Source organism: Dermochelys coriacea, chromosome 7, assembly GCF_009764565.3.
Source record: "Dermochelys coriacea isolate rDerCor1 chromosome 7, rDerCor1.pri.v4, whole genome shotgun sequence".
NCBI classification, from domain to species: Eukaryota; Metazoa; Chordata; order Testudines; family Dermochelyidae; genus Dermochelys; species Dermochelys coriacea.
The window spans coordinates 48,566,524-48,579,879 of NC_050074.1; the positions used below are offsets into that span (position 1 = coordinate 48,566,524).

At 57.3% G+C, this 13,356-nt stretch overlaps 1 protein-coding gene across 1 annotated transcript; it reads left to right on the forward strand.

Moving 5' to 3' along the window:
* Nucleotides 1–7,452: 7,452 nt before the first annotated feature.
* Nucleotides 7,453–12,320, forward strand: HYAL1 (hyaluronidase 1). The gene is made up of 3 exons (XM_038410023.1): nt 7,453–8,983; nt 10,369–10,458; nt 10,757–12,320. The coding sequence occupies exons 1-3, from the start codon at nt 8,075–8,077 to the stop codon at nt 11,075–11,077; spliced, it is 1,320 nt and encodes a 439-aa protein (XP_038265951.1). The 5' UTR covers nt 7,453–8,074; the 3' UTR covers nt 11,078–12,320.
* The last annotated feature ends 1,036 nt before the right edge of the window (nt 12,321–13,356 follow it).

Below are 13,356 nucleotides of genomic sequence, written 5' to 3' on the forward strand. Positions count from 1 at the left end.
TCTCCTGCTCCTGTATGGCGTGCACTCTCACCCTGGCTGGGCAAGGCTGGGCCGGGGCTTCCCGCTGGGCTGGGTTCCTTTGCCCCTGGGATGGCAGCACAAGACATCTGCGGGGAAGGCTAGCTTGTGGAGGGGGCACTAGGGCTGGGAGCTGGCGTGAGTCATGCCTGTAGATCCAGTAATGAGACTCTAGAACAAGGGTCGGCAACCTTTGAGAAGTGGTGTGCCATGTCTTCATTTATTAACTGTAATTTAAGATTTCGCGTGCCAGTAATACATTTTACATTTACAGGGGCCAGCGGACAGAACCCCAGATCATTGTGGGGGCAGCAACTGGAACCCCAGACCGGCAGCGGGCTGAGCAGCTCAGCCCACTGCTGGTCCGGAGTTCTGTCCGCCGGTCCCTGCCAGCCGGGGTCCCGGCTGCTGGACCCGCTCAGCCCGCTGCCGGCCCCTGCCAGCCGGGGTCCTGGCTGCTGGCTCCGCTCAGCTTGCTGCCGGCCTGAGCTTCCATTCATCCACACAGGCAGCGGGCTGAGCAGGGCTGGCGGCCGGGACCCCGGCTGGCGGCAGAATGCCACTAAAAATCAGCTTGCGTGCCACCGGTTGCTGACCCCAGCTCTAGAACCAGCCCTGCACCCACTTATACTCCCTGCAACACAGCACCAGCTCAGAGTACCCCACCTCACTTCTATAGCAGCTGGGAGTTGTGGGGTGGTCACCCACACAAGTCTTGGCTAACCCAACCCTGCTTAGTGTATGCCAGCCAGCAGGTGCACAGGCAAGGTAGCTGTAGTATCACATAGTTGGCTCCTCTCTGCCTGGGTCAGTCCTGGTGTCTTAGGTTTTTGTGTGTTTTTGCAGGGCATGTGTGTCCCATGATGCTTTGGGGTATGTTTTTGGGGGGCAACAGAGCCCGACAGGGCTTTCCGGTAGCCCTGTTAGAAAAAGTCCAGGAGCTGCAGGCACGGTGGCCTCATGGGGAAGGGCCCCAGCAGCTTGCCAAGCTTGGGCCTGTGCCTGGATGGGATGGAGATGGGGTCAGTAGGGGGAGGACAGCTGAGTGGCTGGCACTTCCTCTTGTTACCTACCAATAATTTCAAAGGGGAGACTGGGCCTGACTTGCGTGCGGCTGCTGGCCTTCCAGTGCAGTTTGCAAGAATGGCCCCCCTTGTTCCAGGACAGAGAGGGGGAGGAAGGGGAAGGAAGAAGAGGGGGGATAGGAGAGATAAGGGGACAGAGGGCTCCATCCTGACTCTCACCCCCGCCCGGCAACATGCCCCAAAGCACCATGGGACAGAGTGAGGGGAAGGGGTTATGTGATGGTTGAGGCAAGGGGTTCAGTGGGGAAGGAGGGGTTTGTGCAGCCAGCGGGGTTGGGGCTGAAGAGGGGGAAGTGGAAGGGAAGGCCCTGGGCTTCTTTTGCTGGGTGTCCATGGGGCAGACCCAGCAGCCCGTGTGCTCTCCCTCCCTGGAGGTTTCCCAGCCCAGCTCCTCTTGGCAATGCTGGCCTCCCTGCTGCCCGGGCATGTGCCTGTGCCCCAACCTTGCCCCTCACGCTGTGCTCCCTGCTGGCACTGCCAGCCCGCTGCCCACCCCTATGGCTCCTGCTGCCAGCTTTGGCAGGAGCTGAGCTTGGGCAGCCAAAGGAAACACAGCCCAGGCCAGCATGGGGAAACCTCCCCAGGGCCTAGAGCAGGACTAGCGCCCTGCCCTGGCTGCAAGGAGGGGACAGCTGCTGTCTGGCAAGGCCTGACTTCCACTGGCTTCTCCAGCGCCTGCACGGGGGGGCCTTCACAAGACCCCAGTTCTGGGCATGATGGGAGCCTGTGCTGGCCCGAAGGGGAGCCCCCTTGTCCTTCAACGCATGGTGCAAGGGGTTAACACCAGAGAGGGGCACAAGGACCTTGGCACATCCCGAGAGTGGGTACAGCATTGATGGGAGCAGGGCAAGCACGACACACCCTGCCCTGGAGGGCCCATAGATGCCATTTCAATGACCCACCCAGTCTGTGGCCACCCAGCGGAGGTGACCAATGAGATGGTTTGTGTGAAGTGGAGACCTGCTTGCTATGGGCAGGTCAGAGCCCCCTCCCCACTCATCACAAAACTGGTACTGACAGCCAGCCGGACCCTGTGAGCAGCTGCTTCACTGGCGACCCCGGGGAAATCAGATCCACTGGCTGCAGCCAAGCAGAGATGCATCCACTCCCCAAAATTACTGTCCAGAGTGCAACCATTTAGCTGTCTGTTCAGAAGAGGCCTGTGGCTGGGATAGACAGGGCACCGGCAGAGCTATGGGGTGCAGGGAGCCCCAGGCTGGGCTAGTGGGGGGCTGTGGGACAGGACGTAAGTGCATTGGCAGAGCTGCATGGGGAAAACCTACAAGAGGCTGTACCGGGAAAACCTTGCCGGGTGCCTGCCACCCTTGTGTCTCATTCCAGCCAGCCCCATCTGCCCCTTTGACCAGCTGTAAAACCTGATTCATTTGCAACGGCCCATATAATGCAGGCTCTGGAGGAGATGCTGGGTTATGACCTGCTCTGGGAAGCTTCACAGCTCGCTAGTGCTTTTCTTGGCCCTGGATTTGCTCTCCTGGGTGCGGGGCGATGCAGGGGTTAGACCTGAGCCTTTGCATTCCACTTCCCCATGTAAACCAAGAGTCTGAATCACTCTCCTCCTCTTCCCCCACCCTGATCCGGGTTGATGGGGGGGTGTTTTCTCCCCACCTACTCGCCCCCATGCAGTCTGACCCAGATCACTTCAGACCCTTTGTCCTATGACAGTGAGAGGTAGGTGGGTGGGGGAGCTCTGTCATTTCCATGTTCCAGGGGGTGTTTTAACCCTTTGTAGCTTTCAGAAACCTGCTGAAATCTCAGCTCCTCTTCACTGGAAGGAGAAATGGCATCTAGGGGGGTCATTAGCACGGCCTGCCCTTTTTGCCAATACTGTAGAAGCAGTGTGGCATTCCCCAGGCATAAGGGCATCTCCTCTCCCCACTGCAAAAGCGGATATGGCGCTGTGCCCAGGCCAGGCTGGTATTCCTAGGCCATGACAACCACAGATGGCTCCAGAAATCATCCCTAGCACAAACGGTAGTGTTGCTAGCCTCTCCCTCTCTATACTATAACCAGAGAGGGGCATTCGGTCTCCACTGACCAGTCCATCCTTGGCCCCCCCTCCCAATGTGACAACCAGGGAGTCAATTAGCGGGGATTACAACTCCCATTACAGGGCTGCCATCAGACAGGACCAAGTTCTGGCCTGGGGCTGGGTTCACCTCTGCCTTGACAATCCTGCCACTGCGAAGGCTCCCATGTCACTGTCCCGTCCCAGAATGGACAAAGCAGTTGCGAGTGAGTGCAATGCACAGTTGGCGGCACTCAGTGGCAGGATGGGGAAGGAGAGGTGCAGCCCGCCACCCGCAACTACCGCCCCAACATAGCCCCGTTCCTGGCCATCCAAAATAGGTGACTGTTTTATTTGAGCTGCAGCCAGCCAGTTTACTCCAGCCATGACCTCACTGCAAAGGGTAGCCTCTCCTGGTGTAGTGCGGGCACAACCCAGGGCACCCTGGGCACAGCCTGAAAGGCCTGCTGCCCGCTGCCAAGCAAAGAGTTAATAGGCTGAGCTGCACGAGTCAAGGCCCCGGGTCTCCAGAAGCTGAAGGCTGGATTGTTTCCTTTCCCAGTCTCCCTGGCGGCCCCCCCCACCGCAGTGTAATAGGAACCAGACTCGGCACTTGAGGGGGGCTGAGCTCTGCCGCATTCCCCCCTCGGCCCCCCAGCGCTTGGCCGGCTGCTTTTCTGAGAAGCGTGTGCGGGCGTGTGCTACCACCTGCTGATCGATGTCTAGAACTGCTCCCCTAACCACAACGGGACTGGGCTACAGCCCCCCCCCAGCACTGCACCGTTATCACACACCTTCCCCTGCAGGGAACCCCGCAACACTACACCCCATCACTGCACCGTTATCACACACCTCCCCCTGCAGGGAACCCCGCAACACTGCACCCCATCACTGCACCGTTATCACACACCTCCCCCTGCAGGGCACCCCGGATCACTGCACTGCCCATCACTGCACCGTTATCACACACCTTCCCATGCAGGGCACCCCGCATCACTGCACCGCCCATCACTGCACCGTTATCACACACCTCCCCCTGCAGAGAACCCCGCAGCACTGCACCGCCCATCGCTGCACCGTTATCACACACCTCCCCCTGCAGGGCACCCCGCAGCACTGCACCCCCCATCACTGCACCGTTATCACACACCTCCCCCTGCAGGGAACCCCGCAGCACTGCACCCCCCATCACTGCACCATTATCACACACCTCCCCTTGCAGGGCACCCGCAGCACTGCACCCCATCACTGCACTGTTATCACACACCTCCCCCTGCAGGGCACCCTGCAGCACTGCACCCCACCACTGCACTGTTATCACACACCTCCCCCTGCAGGGCACCCTGCAGCACTGCACCCCACCACTGCACTGTTATCACACACCTCCCCCTGCAGGGCACCCCGCAGCACTGTACCCCCACCACTGCACTGTTATCACACACCTCCCCCTGCAGGTCACCCCCCAGCACTGCACCATTATCACACACCATCCCCTGCAGGGCACCCCGCAATACTGCACCCCCATCACTGCACTGTTATCACACACTGCCCCCTGCAGGTCACCCCTCAACACTGCACCCCACATCACTGCACTATTAGTCTGGCTGGGCCTATTCAGAGGCTATGGGGCTCAGCAGAGCTGTGACCCAGCCGGTTCACTTCCCTAGGTGGGGTGAATGCTGACAATCATGTGACTGGTGAATCATGTCACCCCATGGGGCTAGAGAAGGCAGAGGCCTGGAGAAAGCTGCTGAGGGCTGCAGAGCTTGGCAAGGCTCTGGCAGGGAATCATAATGTGCCAGGGGAGCAGGGACTCCAGGCAGGAAGGCCTGGGCGTGGCTGCCCAAGAAGGAGCAGGGGCCAGCACAAAGAATCTGGGGGGGGGGGAAATGGAGGGGAGCCTGAAAAGGAGGAAAAGCTGAGCCCCAAGGGCAGGCAGGCAGAGGAGGGTCTGAGCTAGTGAAGACCAACCAGACCCTTAGACAGGCCCAATGTGAAAACTGTTTGGTCTTTGGTTTTGTCCTCGTATACCCGGGATGGGGTGGACCTTTTGTTAGGGACTTAGCCAGAGGGCCAAGTCACTGCAACAGCCAAACCAGGCTGTGAAATTATTGAGGAGCCCTGAAGAGAGGGAAACTGAGGCATGACTGTTGCAGGACCACCTTATGCCATAAGAGGGTACTCTGGAGTCCCCAATTCTGCCCCCCATCATACACACCAAGGCAGCCTGAGGGGCTGGTCTGGTCCAGTCCTGGGTTTTGATTTGGCCCTTTATGGCCTGCTTTGGATCCAGATCCTGGTTTGGCTTCAGAGCTCTGGTTTTGGGACGTGGCCCATCTGGCTTGCACGTGTCTGCCTCCCCCATCCCATTCGATGGACCACCTGGAAATGTTCCGGAGTAGACCCCAGCCCCCGAGATTCCCCCGGGACACCGGCTGTGGTTACTGGGATGGAAACAGCCACCCCCTTCCCCCCATTCCCCTTTTCCCCCCAGCCTTAAGGCTCTCATAGGCTGGAAAGCTTCACTCATCCACTTCATCCCTGGTTGGACGGGTCTGCTCCATCCCACTCCCACGGCTGTTGGCTGGGGAAGGAGGCAGACTGGGGGGAAGGATCCCAGAGCTGGTGAGAGATTGGAGCTTTCTTATAGCAAATTAAGCTCCTGGCTCAGAGAGAGGCATTGTTCTAGCTGAGCTTCCCCCAGCCCCTCCTCTCCGGCCACACCAACCCGGCAGGGCGTAGGGGTTGGCAGTGGGTTCCATCTGGGTCCTAAGCCTCCTTCAGGGGCCTGCGTGGTCATGTTGGGCCCACAGGGACACGGTGCCACGGGCAGAGCAGGGCTGTGATCAGATGTCCTTCAGGGAGTGGGTCCAGCCTGGGGCCTGGTGTTTTACCCTGGCTGTCCCCTTTTTAAATGCTCTCCCTCCTGGAGCCGGCCCGATGCCAGGGCCATATTTCTGGCTTTCCAGATCTGATGCTTCAGAAGCCCTGGGTGGCAGTGGGGCTTTGCAGCAGCATGACACCCTCGGCCCAGCTGGGGCAGTAGGGGTGAAGTCTCAGCACCAGCTGTTGTGCAGAGCAGGGGGATGCAAGGATTCCTTGGGGGTGGAGCTTAACCACCTCAGGACAGCATTTCCTATGAGCCTCTCTGCCCTTGCCCCTGCTTCCCCATCGCTCCCCCCCAATCAATTTGCATCCTCACACCAGCCAGAGATTTATAGACAGGTCTCCACTTTCTTCAGTTTCCCCACTGATGCTGCGGGAAGTGAGGCAGGAAGGGAAGGGGCCTGCCCCATATGGGCTGCGGGGACTGACTCCTGTGGCCAGAAAAGTAGCCTGGCTAATTTTGGCTGGCTCCACTTTGTTACACTGTATCCCGGCAGGGCTAGTCAGCGTGGGCCGCTGCTTCTGCTACTGAGATTAGGCACAAGGATATGGGCATGATCCACATCCAGCCCCAGGACATGATTTTCCTTCCCTGCCCATGCCAGCTGGCCCCCAGCGCTGTGAGCTTTCTCGGAGCAGTGCCCTATCCATGCCAGCTGGCCCCCAGCACTGTGAGCTTTCTCGGAGCAGTGCCCTATCCATGCCAGCTGGCCCCTAGAGCTGTGAGCTTCTTCAAAGCAGTGCCCTGCCCATGCCAGCTAATCCCCAACACTGTGAGCTGCCTCGGAGCAGTGCTCTGCCCACACCAGCTAATTCCTAGCTGTGGCTTGGATTCTGGCCTTGCAGTTTAGCATTGCAGCTCTGACCCATGTTCCATTGACCCCATGCTATCCCTTTGATCCCTTCTCCTTCTCTGCCCCCGCAGGTAAATCTTTAACCTGGGCACAGAGCAGCCAACCCAGGGCTCTTCCATCTCATCTGCAAACACTGCTCCCCTTTGGAGCAGCAGCCCTGGCAGCATGGCCCAGCATTTCCTTCACATGGGGAAAACACACCCTACCCCCCTCTGAGGACAGGAGCGCAAGGAAAAGAGGGCGTGGCCATGCCGGGGTCCGGTTTGGTATCTCCTAGGGCAGGGGTTGGCAACCTTTTAGAAGTGGTGTGCCGAGTCTTCATTTATTCACTTTAATTTAAGGTTTCGCGTGCCAGTAATACATTTTAATGCTTTTTAAGGTCTCTCTCTATAAGTCTATATATTATATAACTAAACTATTGTTGTATGTAAACAAGGTTTTCAAAATGTTTAAGAAGCTTCATTTAAAATTAAATTAAAATGCTGATCTTACGCCACCGGCCTGCTCAGCCCGTTGCCAGCCTGGAGTACTGTTCACCCTCTCCCCCTCCGTAGCAAGGGCCGTCAGCTGATCGGTGGCAGGGAGGGAGAGAAGGAGGGGCAGGAACCCAGCACGCTGGGGGAAGAGACAGGGGGAGGGGGAAGATTGCCTGCCCTGCAAGAGAGAGCGGTGGGGGGAGAAGAGCGGGCTGGGCTGGGCAGGATTTTTAATTGCACGCTGCTGTCCCCGGCAGACAGCAGCGTGCCATTAAAAATTGGCTAGCGTGCTGTCTTTGGCACACTTGCCGTAGGTTGACGACCCCTGTCCTGGGGAAGAGATGTGCGGGGGGGAGAGGGAATAGGACCCACTGACACGTCAGCCAAGGTCATGGGGAGGGCAAAGCTCTGGATCCAGTGCCAGGCCTCCCACCGCAAGTCCTTGCGAAAGCCAGCAGTTTGATCCCAGCCATCGCTCCTCTGCGAGGAGAGTATTAGGAGGGACGAGGCTGGGATGAGCCAGCAGGAATTAGCTTTGGAAAGTTGACAGCACTCGGCTCCCCTGGGGGCAGCAAGAATCCATCCCCCATCTCTCCCAGCTTCCCCATCCCTCGGGGGCTGCTGGGGCTTCCACTGAGATTTCACTCTCCCGATTTGAGGAGCGGGGTCCCCAGAAGCTCTCCCAAGGCCTCAAGGTCTCGACGCCAGCCATTGGCAGGCAGGCTCAACATGGCGGCGGCCGCGTTCCTACTGCCCTGGGCGTGCATGCTGAGCCTGGCCCCGGTGGCTCAAAGCACGGCAGGTGGGGGCCCCATTCTCTGGGACCGCCCCTTCGTCACAGTGTGGAACGCCCCGAGCCAGGAGTGCGGCGCGAAATACCATGTGCCCCTTGACCTGGGGGTCTTCGACGTGGTGCTGAACCGCGACGAGTCCTTCCTGGGCCAGGAGATCGCCCTCTTCTACAGCAATACGCTGGGCCTCTATCCACACTACACCCCGGAGGGGACAGCGGTCCACGGGGGCGTCCCCCAGAACGGCAGCCTCCAGGCCCACCTCGAGAAGGCGCGGGATGACATCCAGGCGGCTATCTTGGAGCCAGGCTTCCGGGGCCTGGCGGTGATCGATTGGGAGAGCTGGCGCCCCGTGTGGGCTCGGAACTGGGACGCCATGGAGCTCTACAAGGAGAAGTCCCAAGAGCTGGTCCGGGAGCAGCACCCCGACTGGCCCCCCGACAGGGTGGCCGAGGAAGCTGAGGAGCAATTCGAGCAAAGCGCCCGGGCCTTCATGGAGCAGACCCTGGCGCTTGGCAAGAGCCTGCGGCCTGGGGGCTTCTGGGGTTTCTACGGCTTCCCCAGCTGCTATAACTATGATTTCAAAGCTGCCAACTACACAGGGGAGTGTCCCGCCGTGGAGCAGCAGCGGAACGAGCAGCTCAGCTGGCTCTGGAACCAAAGCCGGGCGCTCTACCCCAGCATCTACCTACCCAAGGAGCTCCGGCTGACAGACCAGGTTGGCAAGTTCGTCCGGCACCGTGTGGCCGAGGCATTTCGGGTGCAGGGGCAGACGGGGACCAGCAGCCTCTCAGTCCTGCCTTATACACGCATCCAGTACGACTTCACGGAGGACTTCCTCTCACAGGTGATGCCCCCCCCAGCGTTGCCAGGCCCCTCCCAGGGCATGCCACCTGCCCACCTCTGCCAAGCTGCCAATGGCCCAAGTCTGGCCTGTCCCAGGGGCCTGCGGAGTCCGAGCTGGAGCCTGCTGCTGCAGAGAGAGAGGGGCACCAGGCAGGACATGTGGTAGGGCAACCCCTAGCTGCCAGGCAAGGGGGCTGCATGAGGCAGAGGCCAGCTTTAGGGGTGGGGGTGTTTCCCATCTTCTGGCCCAGGTCCTCTCCCCCATTGCTTAGCATTGTCACCCAGGGCCAAGGAGCAGCTGTTGGTGGGGAAGGGGTAGAGGGAGGAAGTCTGGCAGGATGAAGTCAGTTTGGAGGAGTGGGGGGTGGAGAAACCTTGGAGGGCAGAAGGGGGATCCATAGGGATCCCAGCGGGAGATGTGTGAAGGACAAGGGCCATATCCGGGGCCATGGGTCCAGAGGAGAGCAATGCTTTCACACAAGATAAAGGTCTGGGCTCCTGGAGGGTTTCTCTACATTTGGCCTGTTTCAGGCTATTCCCCTGCCTTTTCCTTGCACCTCCAGGAAAGAAAATACTCCCAACTCAAGCAACTCTCCGCCCCGCTCCCCTCCCAGCTTAGCAGAGATCTGTCTTTGTTACACTGCTGTGGCCCCAGTGGTCCCAAGTGGTTAGCCAGCAGTTGGGGCCTTGTTGGGTTGTTTCTGAGTCAGGTTGTTTATTTGCAAAGAATGGGCACAAAGTCCAGCTTCCCTGAACAGAAAGAAAGAAACAGCTGGCAGTTTCCTTACTGAGAAATCCCAAGGCCTGCCTCTTCTGTCAGTGTTGGGCCCACTGAGCTCTGACCCTCTGCTCTCTCAGGGCCATGACCCCTCCCTGCCTGTTGGCCACCTCTGCTCTAGCACCCCCTCACAGCTTGCCAAACCAGCCCCTAGCCCCTGCATTTGCCATCAGCCTGCACAGCTTACCTTCTGATCAGGGCTTGTCATTGCCTTGCATGGTGGCTTCTGTTGTTTGCAGCTATGTCACTACATAAAGGGGCTTAATTGCTCCTTCCCTTTAGCCTGCAGAAAGGTTGCTTTAACCAGGAGTGTGATTGTTTGTAGATCAAAGCCCCGCTTGCCGACTGTCATTAACACCTGTCAGCATAACACGGCTTTGCATGTGGGCACCAAGGCCATGGCACTGTCTTTGACGCATCCCGCTCACCTGGAACAGAACCACAGAGGTTCCTCAATCTGGCTTGAGGCAGCGGGTGCTGGTGGTTGTCTCTGGTTGTGTCAGAAGGGAGAGATCTGTGCGGGAAGGATGCATGCAACAACCTTCAACCCCTCCTAGGTGTTAGTAGCCGAAGTTATTATCTTCATGGTGATTCTCTGCTTCTTGCAGGAGGACTTGGTCCATACCATTGGGGAAAGTGCTTCTCAAGGCGCCTCGGGGGTTGTGCTATGGGGCAGCGAGGATTACAGTCACTCACGGGTGCGTTACGTGGGGGGCTACGGGTTGGGAATGGGAATCCTGGCTGGGGTGTGGATGCTCCTGCACTCAGAGGATGGGAAGATGCGTGTGGGGGGGTCTTGCGTGGTGTGTGACTAGCAGTTCCCAGGTGTGTGTGATGCTGAGAGTGGAAGCCCTGGGGTCTGGCTCCGCCTGCACTCAGGAGCTGGGAGGGTGGGTCCCAGGGGGAGTGTGTGGAAGGGGAACACAGCAGGAAAATGGGCCCCTCCTCTCCCCTGAGAGAGCCCTGCCCTAGGCCTGTACTGTGTCCCCCTTACAGGAATCCTGCCTGGCACTGAAGGAGTACGTGGACAGGAGCCTGGGCCACTACATCATGAATGTGACCAGCAGCGCCACGCTGTGCAGTCTCACGGTGTGTTCCAGCCATGGGCGCTGTGTGCGGCGGGCCGGGTACCCCCATGCCTTCCTGCACCTCAGCCCCTCCAGCTTCACCGTCCGGAGGCATCACAGCCGGCCCCACCTCCGCCTGCAGGGACAGCTGGCAAAGCAGGAGCAAGCCAAGCTGGTGGAAGAATTCAGCTGCCAGTGCTACGCTGGCTGGGCAGGGACCTGGTGTGAACGTGAGGGCAACCGAGAGTGAGAACCTCAGCAGAGACACCCCTGTATGCACCCCACATGGCCCCATACATCCCATGTGGCCCCATACAGCCCACCCTTGACATACCCACAGCCCACTTATATACCCCCACATGGCCCCATGCGTCTTACATGGCCCCATATACCCCACCCCTGACACACCCACACCTCACATATACACCTCCATGTGGGCCCACACACCTTATGTAGCCCCATACAGCCAACCCCTGAAATATCTCCTCCACATGGCCCCCATGCACTCTACCCCAAAATGTCCCCCCCCGCATGGCCCCATTACACTCACATGGCCACCTCACTCTGAAACACGCTCAAACACCAATATAGATACAGTCTGGGATGCAGTTAATTCCTTTCTGTCATGTAACCCTCACATAGTGTAACTCTGTACTTTATAACAGAAAACATACATGATATGTGGACCCTCATCATAAACTGACATGTAAGTGTCAGGTCCATCCTATGCTAAAAACCACCTCACTGGGAGGTGTGTACCATGTACAGAGATCTCTGCCATGTCCACAACGGAGAGAGATTCATATCTCATAGCCCAAAATGTGTGCTGTAACTAGCAGCATGCAAGGGCTACTGTGGTGTAAGCCTCCTACACTGAACCATTCAGTGTGGCTGTTAAAAAACCCCCACCCCCCCAACCCCATGGGCCCGTGCACCCTATGTGGCCCTATACACCCCACCCCTGGAACACACCATACATATATACAGCGCCAGGGAGGGAAGCAAAGTGCAATTCAAAATGATGCACAGCACTTGGCTGAAGCGATCATTCCAAAATAAAAAAAAATCACAAACTAGAGCCATGCAAAGAATTCACATGCCAACCTCAAGAGCCGATTCACGCATGCAGAGCACCCGGCACTGCCACCCAATCAAATGGTTTTTTGTTTGCACAAGTGTAAGTGTGTGATGGCCCCCGTGTTGGCTGATACCCTGGGAACTGAACAGGAGACCTCCAGATCTAACCACATGAACAACAGCAAGCTTGAGCTGAAGAGTCAAGGTGTCTTAGCAGGGCCGGTGAACTGAATGACCCGTCCAAGCTGTGGATGTACTCCAGAGACTTGATTTGAACCTGCGTTTATTCCATCATTGCTGCAAGCCTGAACCAAGAACTTTGCTATTACTGTATGTAATTGATTCCATTTAACCAGTTTTAGCTCTCATCTGTATGTCTTTCTTTTTATGAATAAACCTTTAGATTTTAGATTCTAAAGGATTGGCAACAGCATGATTTGTGGGTAAGATCTGATTTGTATATTGGGTCTGGGGCTTGATCCTTTGGGATCTGGAGAACCTTTTTTCTTTTACTGAGGTATTGGTTTTCATAAACATTCATCCCCATAAGAAGTGGCACTGGTGGTGATACTGGGAAACTGGAGTGTCTGAGGGAATTGCTTGTGTGATTTATGGTTAGCCAGTAGGGTGAGACCGAAGTCCTCTCTGTCTGTCTGGTTTGGTTTGCCTTAGTAGTAAAGGACCCCCAGCCTTGAGCTGTAACTGCCCTGCTATAAGCAATTTGTCCTGAATTGATACTCTCAGTAGTGTCCTGCCAGAGGCCACATCATTACAGTAGGGATAGGGTCCAGAGTGACCTAGACAAATTAGAGGATTGGGCCAAAAGAAATCAGATGAGGTTCAACAAAAACAAGTGCAGAGTCCATGCACCGCTACAGGCTGGGAACCGACTGGCTAAGCAGCAGTTCTGCAGAAAAGGACCTGGGGATTATAGTAGATGAGAAGCTGGATTTGTGTCAGCAGTGTGCCTTTGTTGCCAAGAAGGCTAACGGCATATTGGGCTGCATTAGTAGGAGCATTGCCAGCAGATTGAGGAAAGTGATTATTTCCTTCTATCTGGCACTGGTGAGGCCACAGCTGTAGTATTGTGACAAGTTTTAAGCCCGCCACTACAGAAGGGATGTGGACAAATTGGAGAGAGTCCAGCGGAGGGCAACGAAAATGATCAGGGGGCTGGGGCACATGACTTACGAGGAGAGGCTGAGGGAACTGGTCTTGTTTAGTCTGCAGAAAAGAAGAGTGAGGGGGGATTTGATAGCTGCCTTCACCTACCTGAAGGGGGGTTCCAAAGAAGATGGAGCTCGACTGTTCTCAGTGGTGGCAGATGACAGAACAAGGAGTAATGGTCTCAAGTTGCGGAGGGGGAGGCCTAGGTTGGATATTAGGAAACATTATTTCACTAGGAGGGTGGTGAAGCACTGGAATGGAGGCCCAGCTTGACAAAGCCCTGGC

What these genes read in the sequence shown, in the direction of transcription:
- HYAL1 (XM_038410023.1), top strand. Translation starts at nt 8,075, where the DNA reads ATGGCGGCGGCCGCGTTCCTACTGCCCTGGGCGTGCATGCTGAGCCTG. An exon ending in CGGAGGACTTCCTCTCACAG is followed by an intron (nt 8,984 to 10,368) that starts GTGATGCCCCCC and finishes TGCTTCTTGCAG; the next exon opens with GAGGACTTGGTCCATACCAT. An exon ending in AGGATTACAGTCACTCACGG is followed by an intron (nt 10,459 to 10,756) that starts GTGCGTTACGTG and finishes TCCCCCTTACAG; the next exon opens with GAATCCTGCCTGGCACTGAA.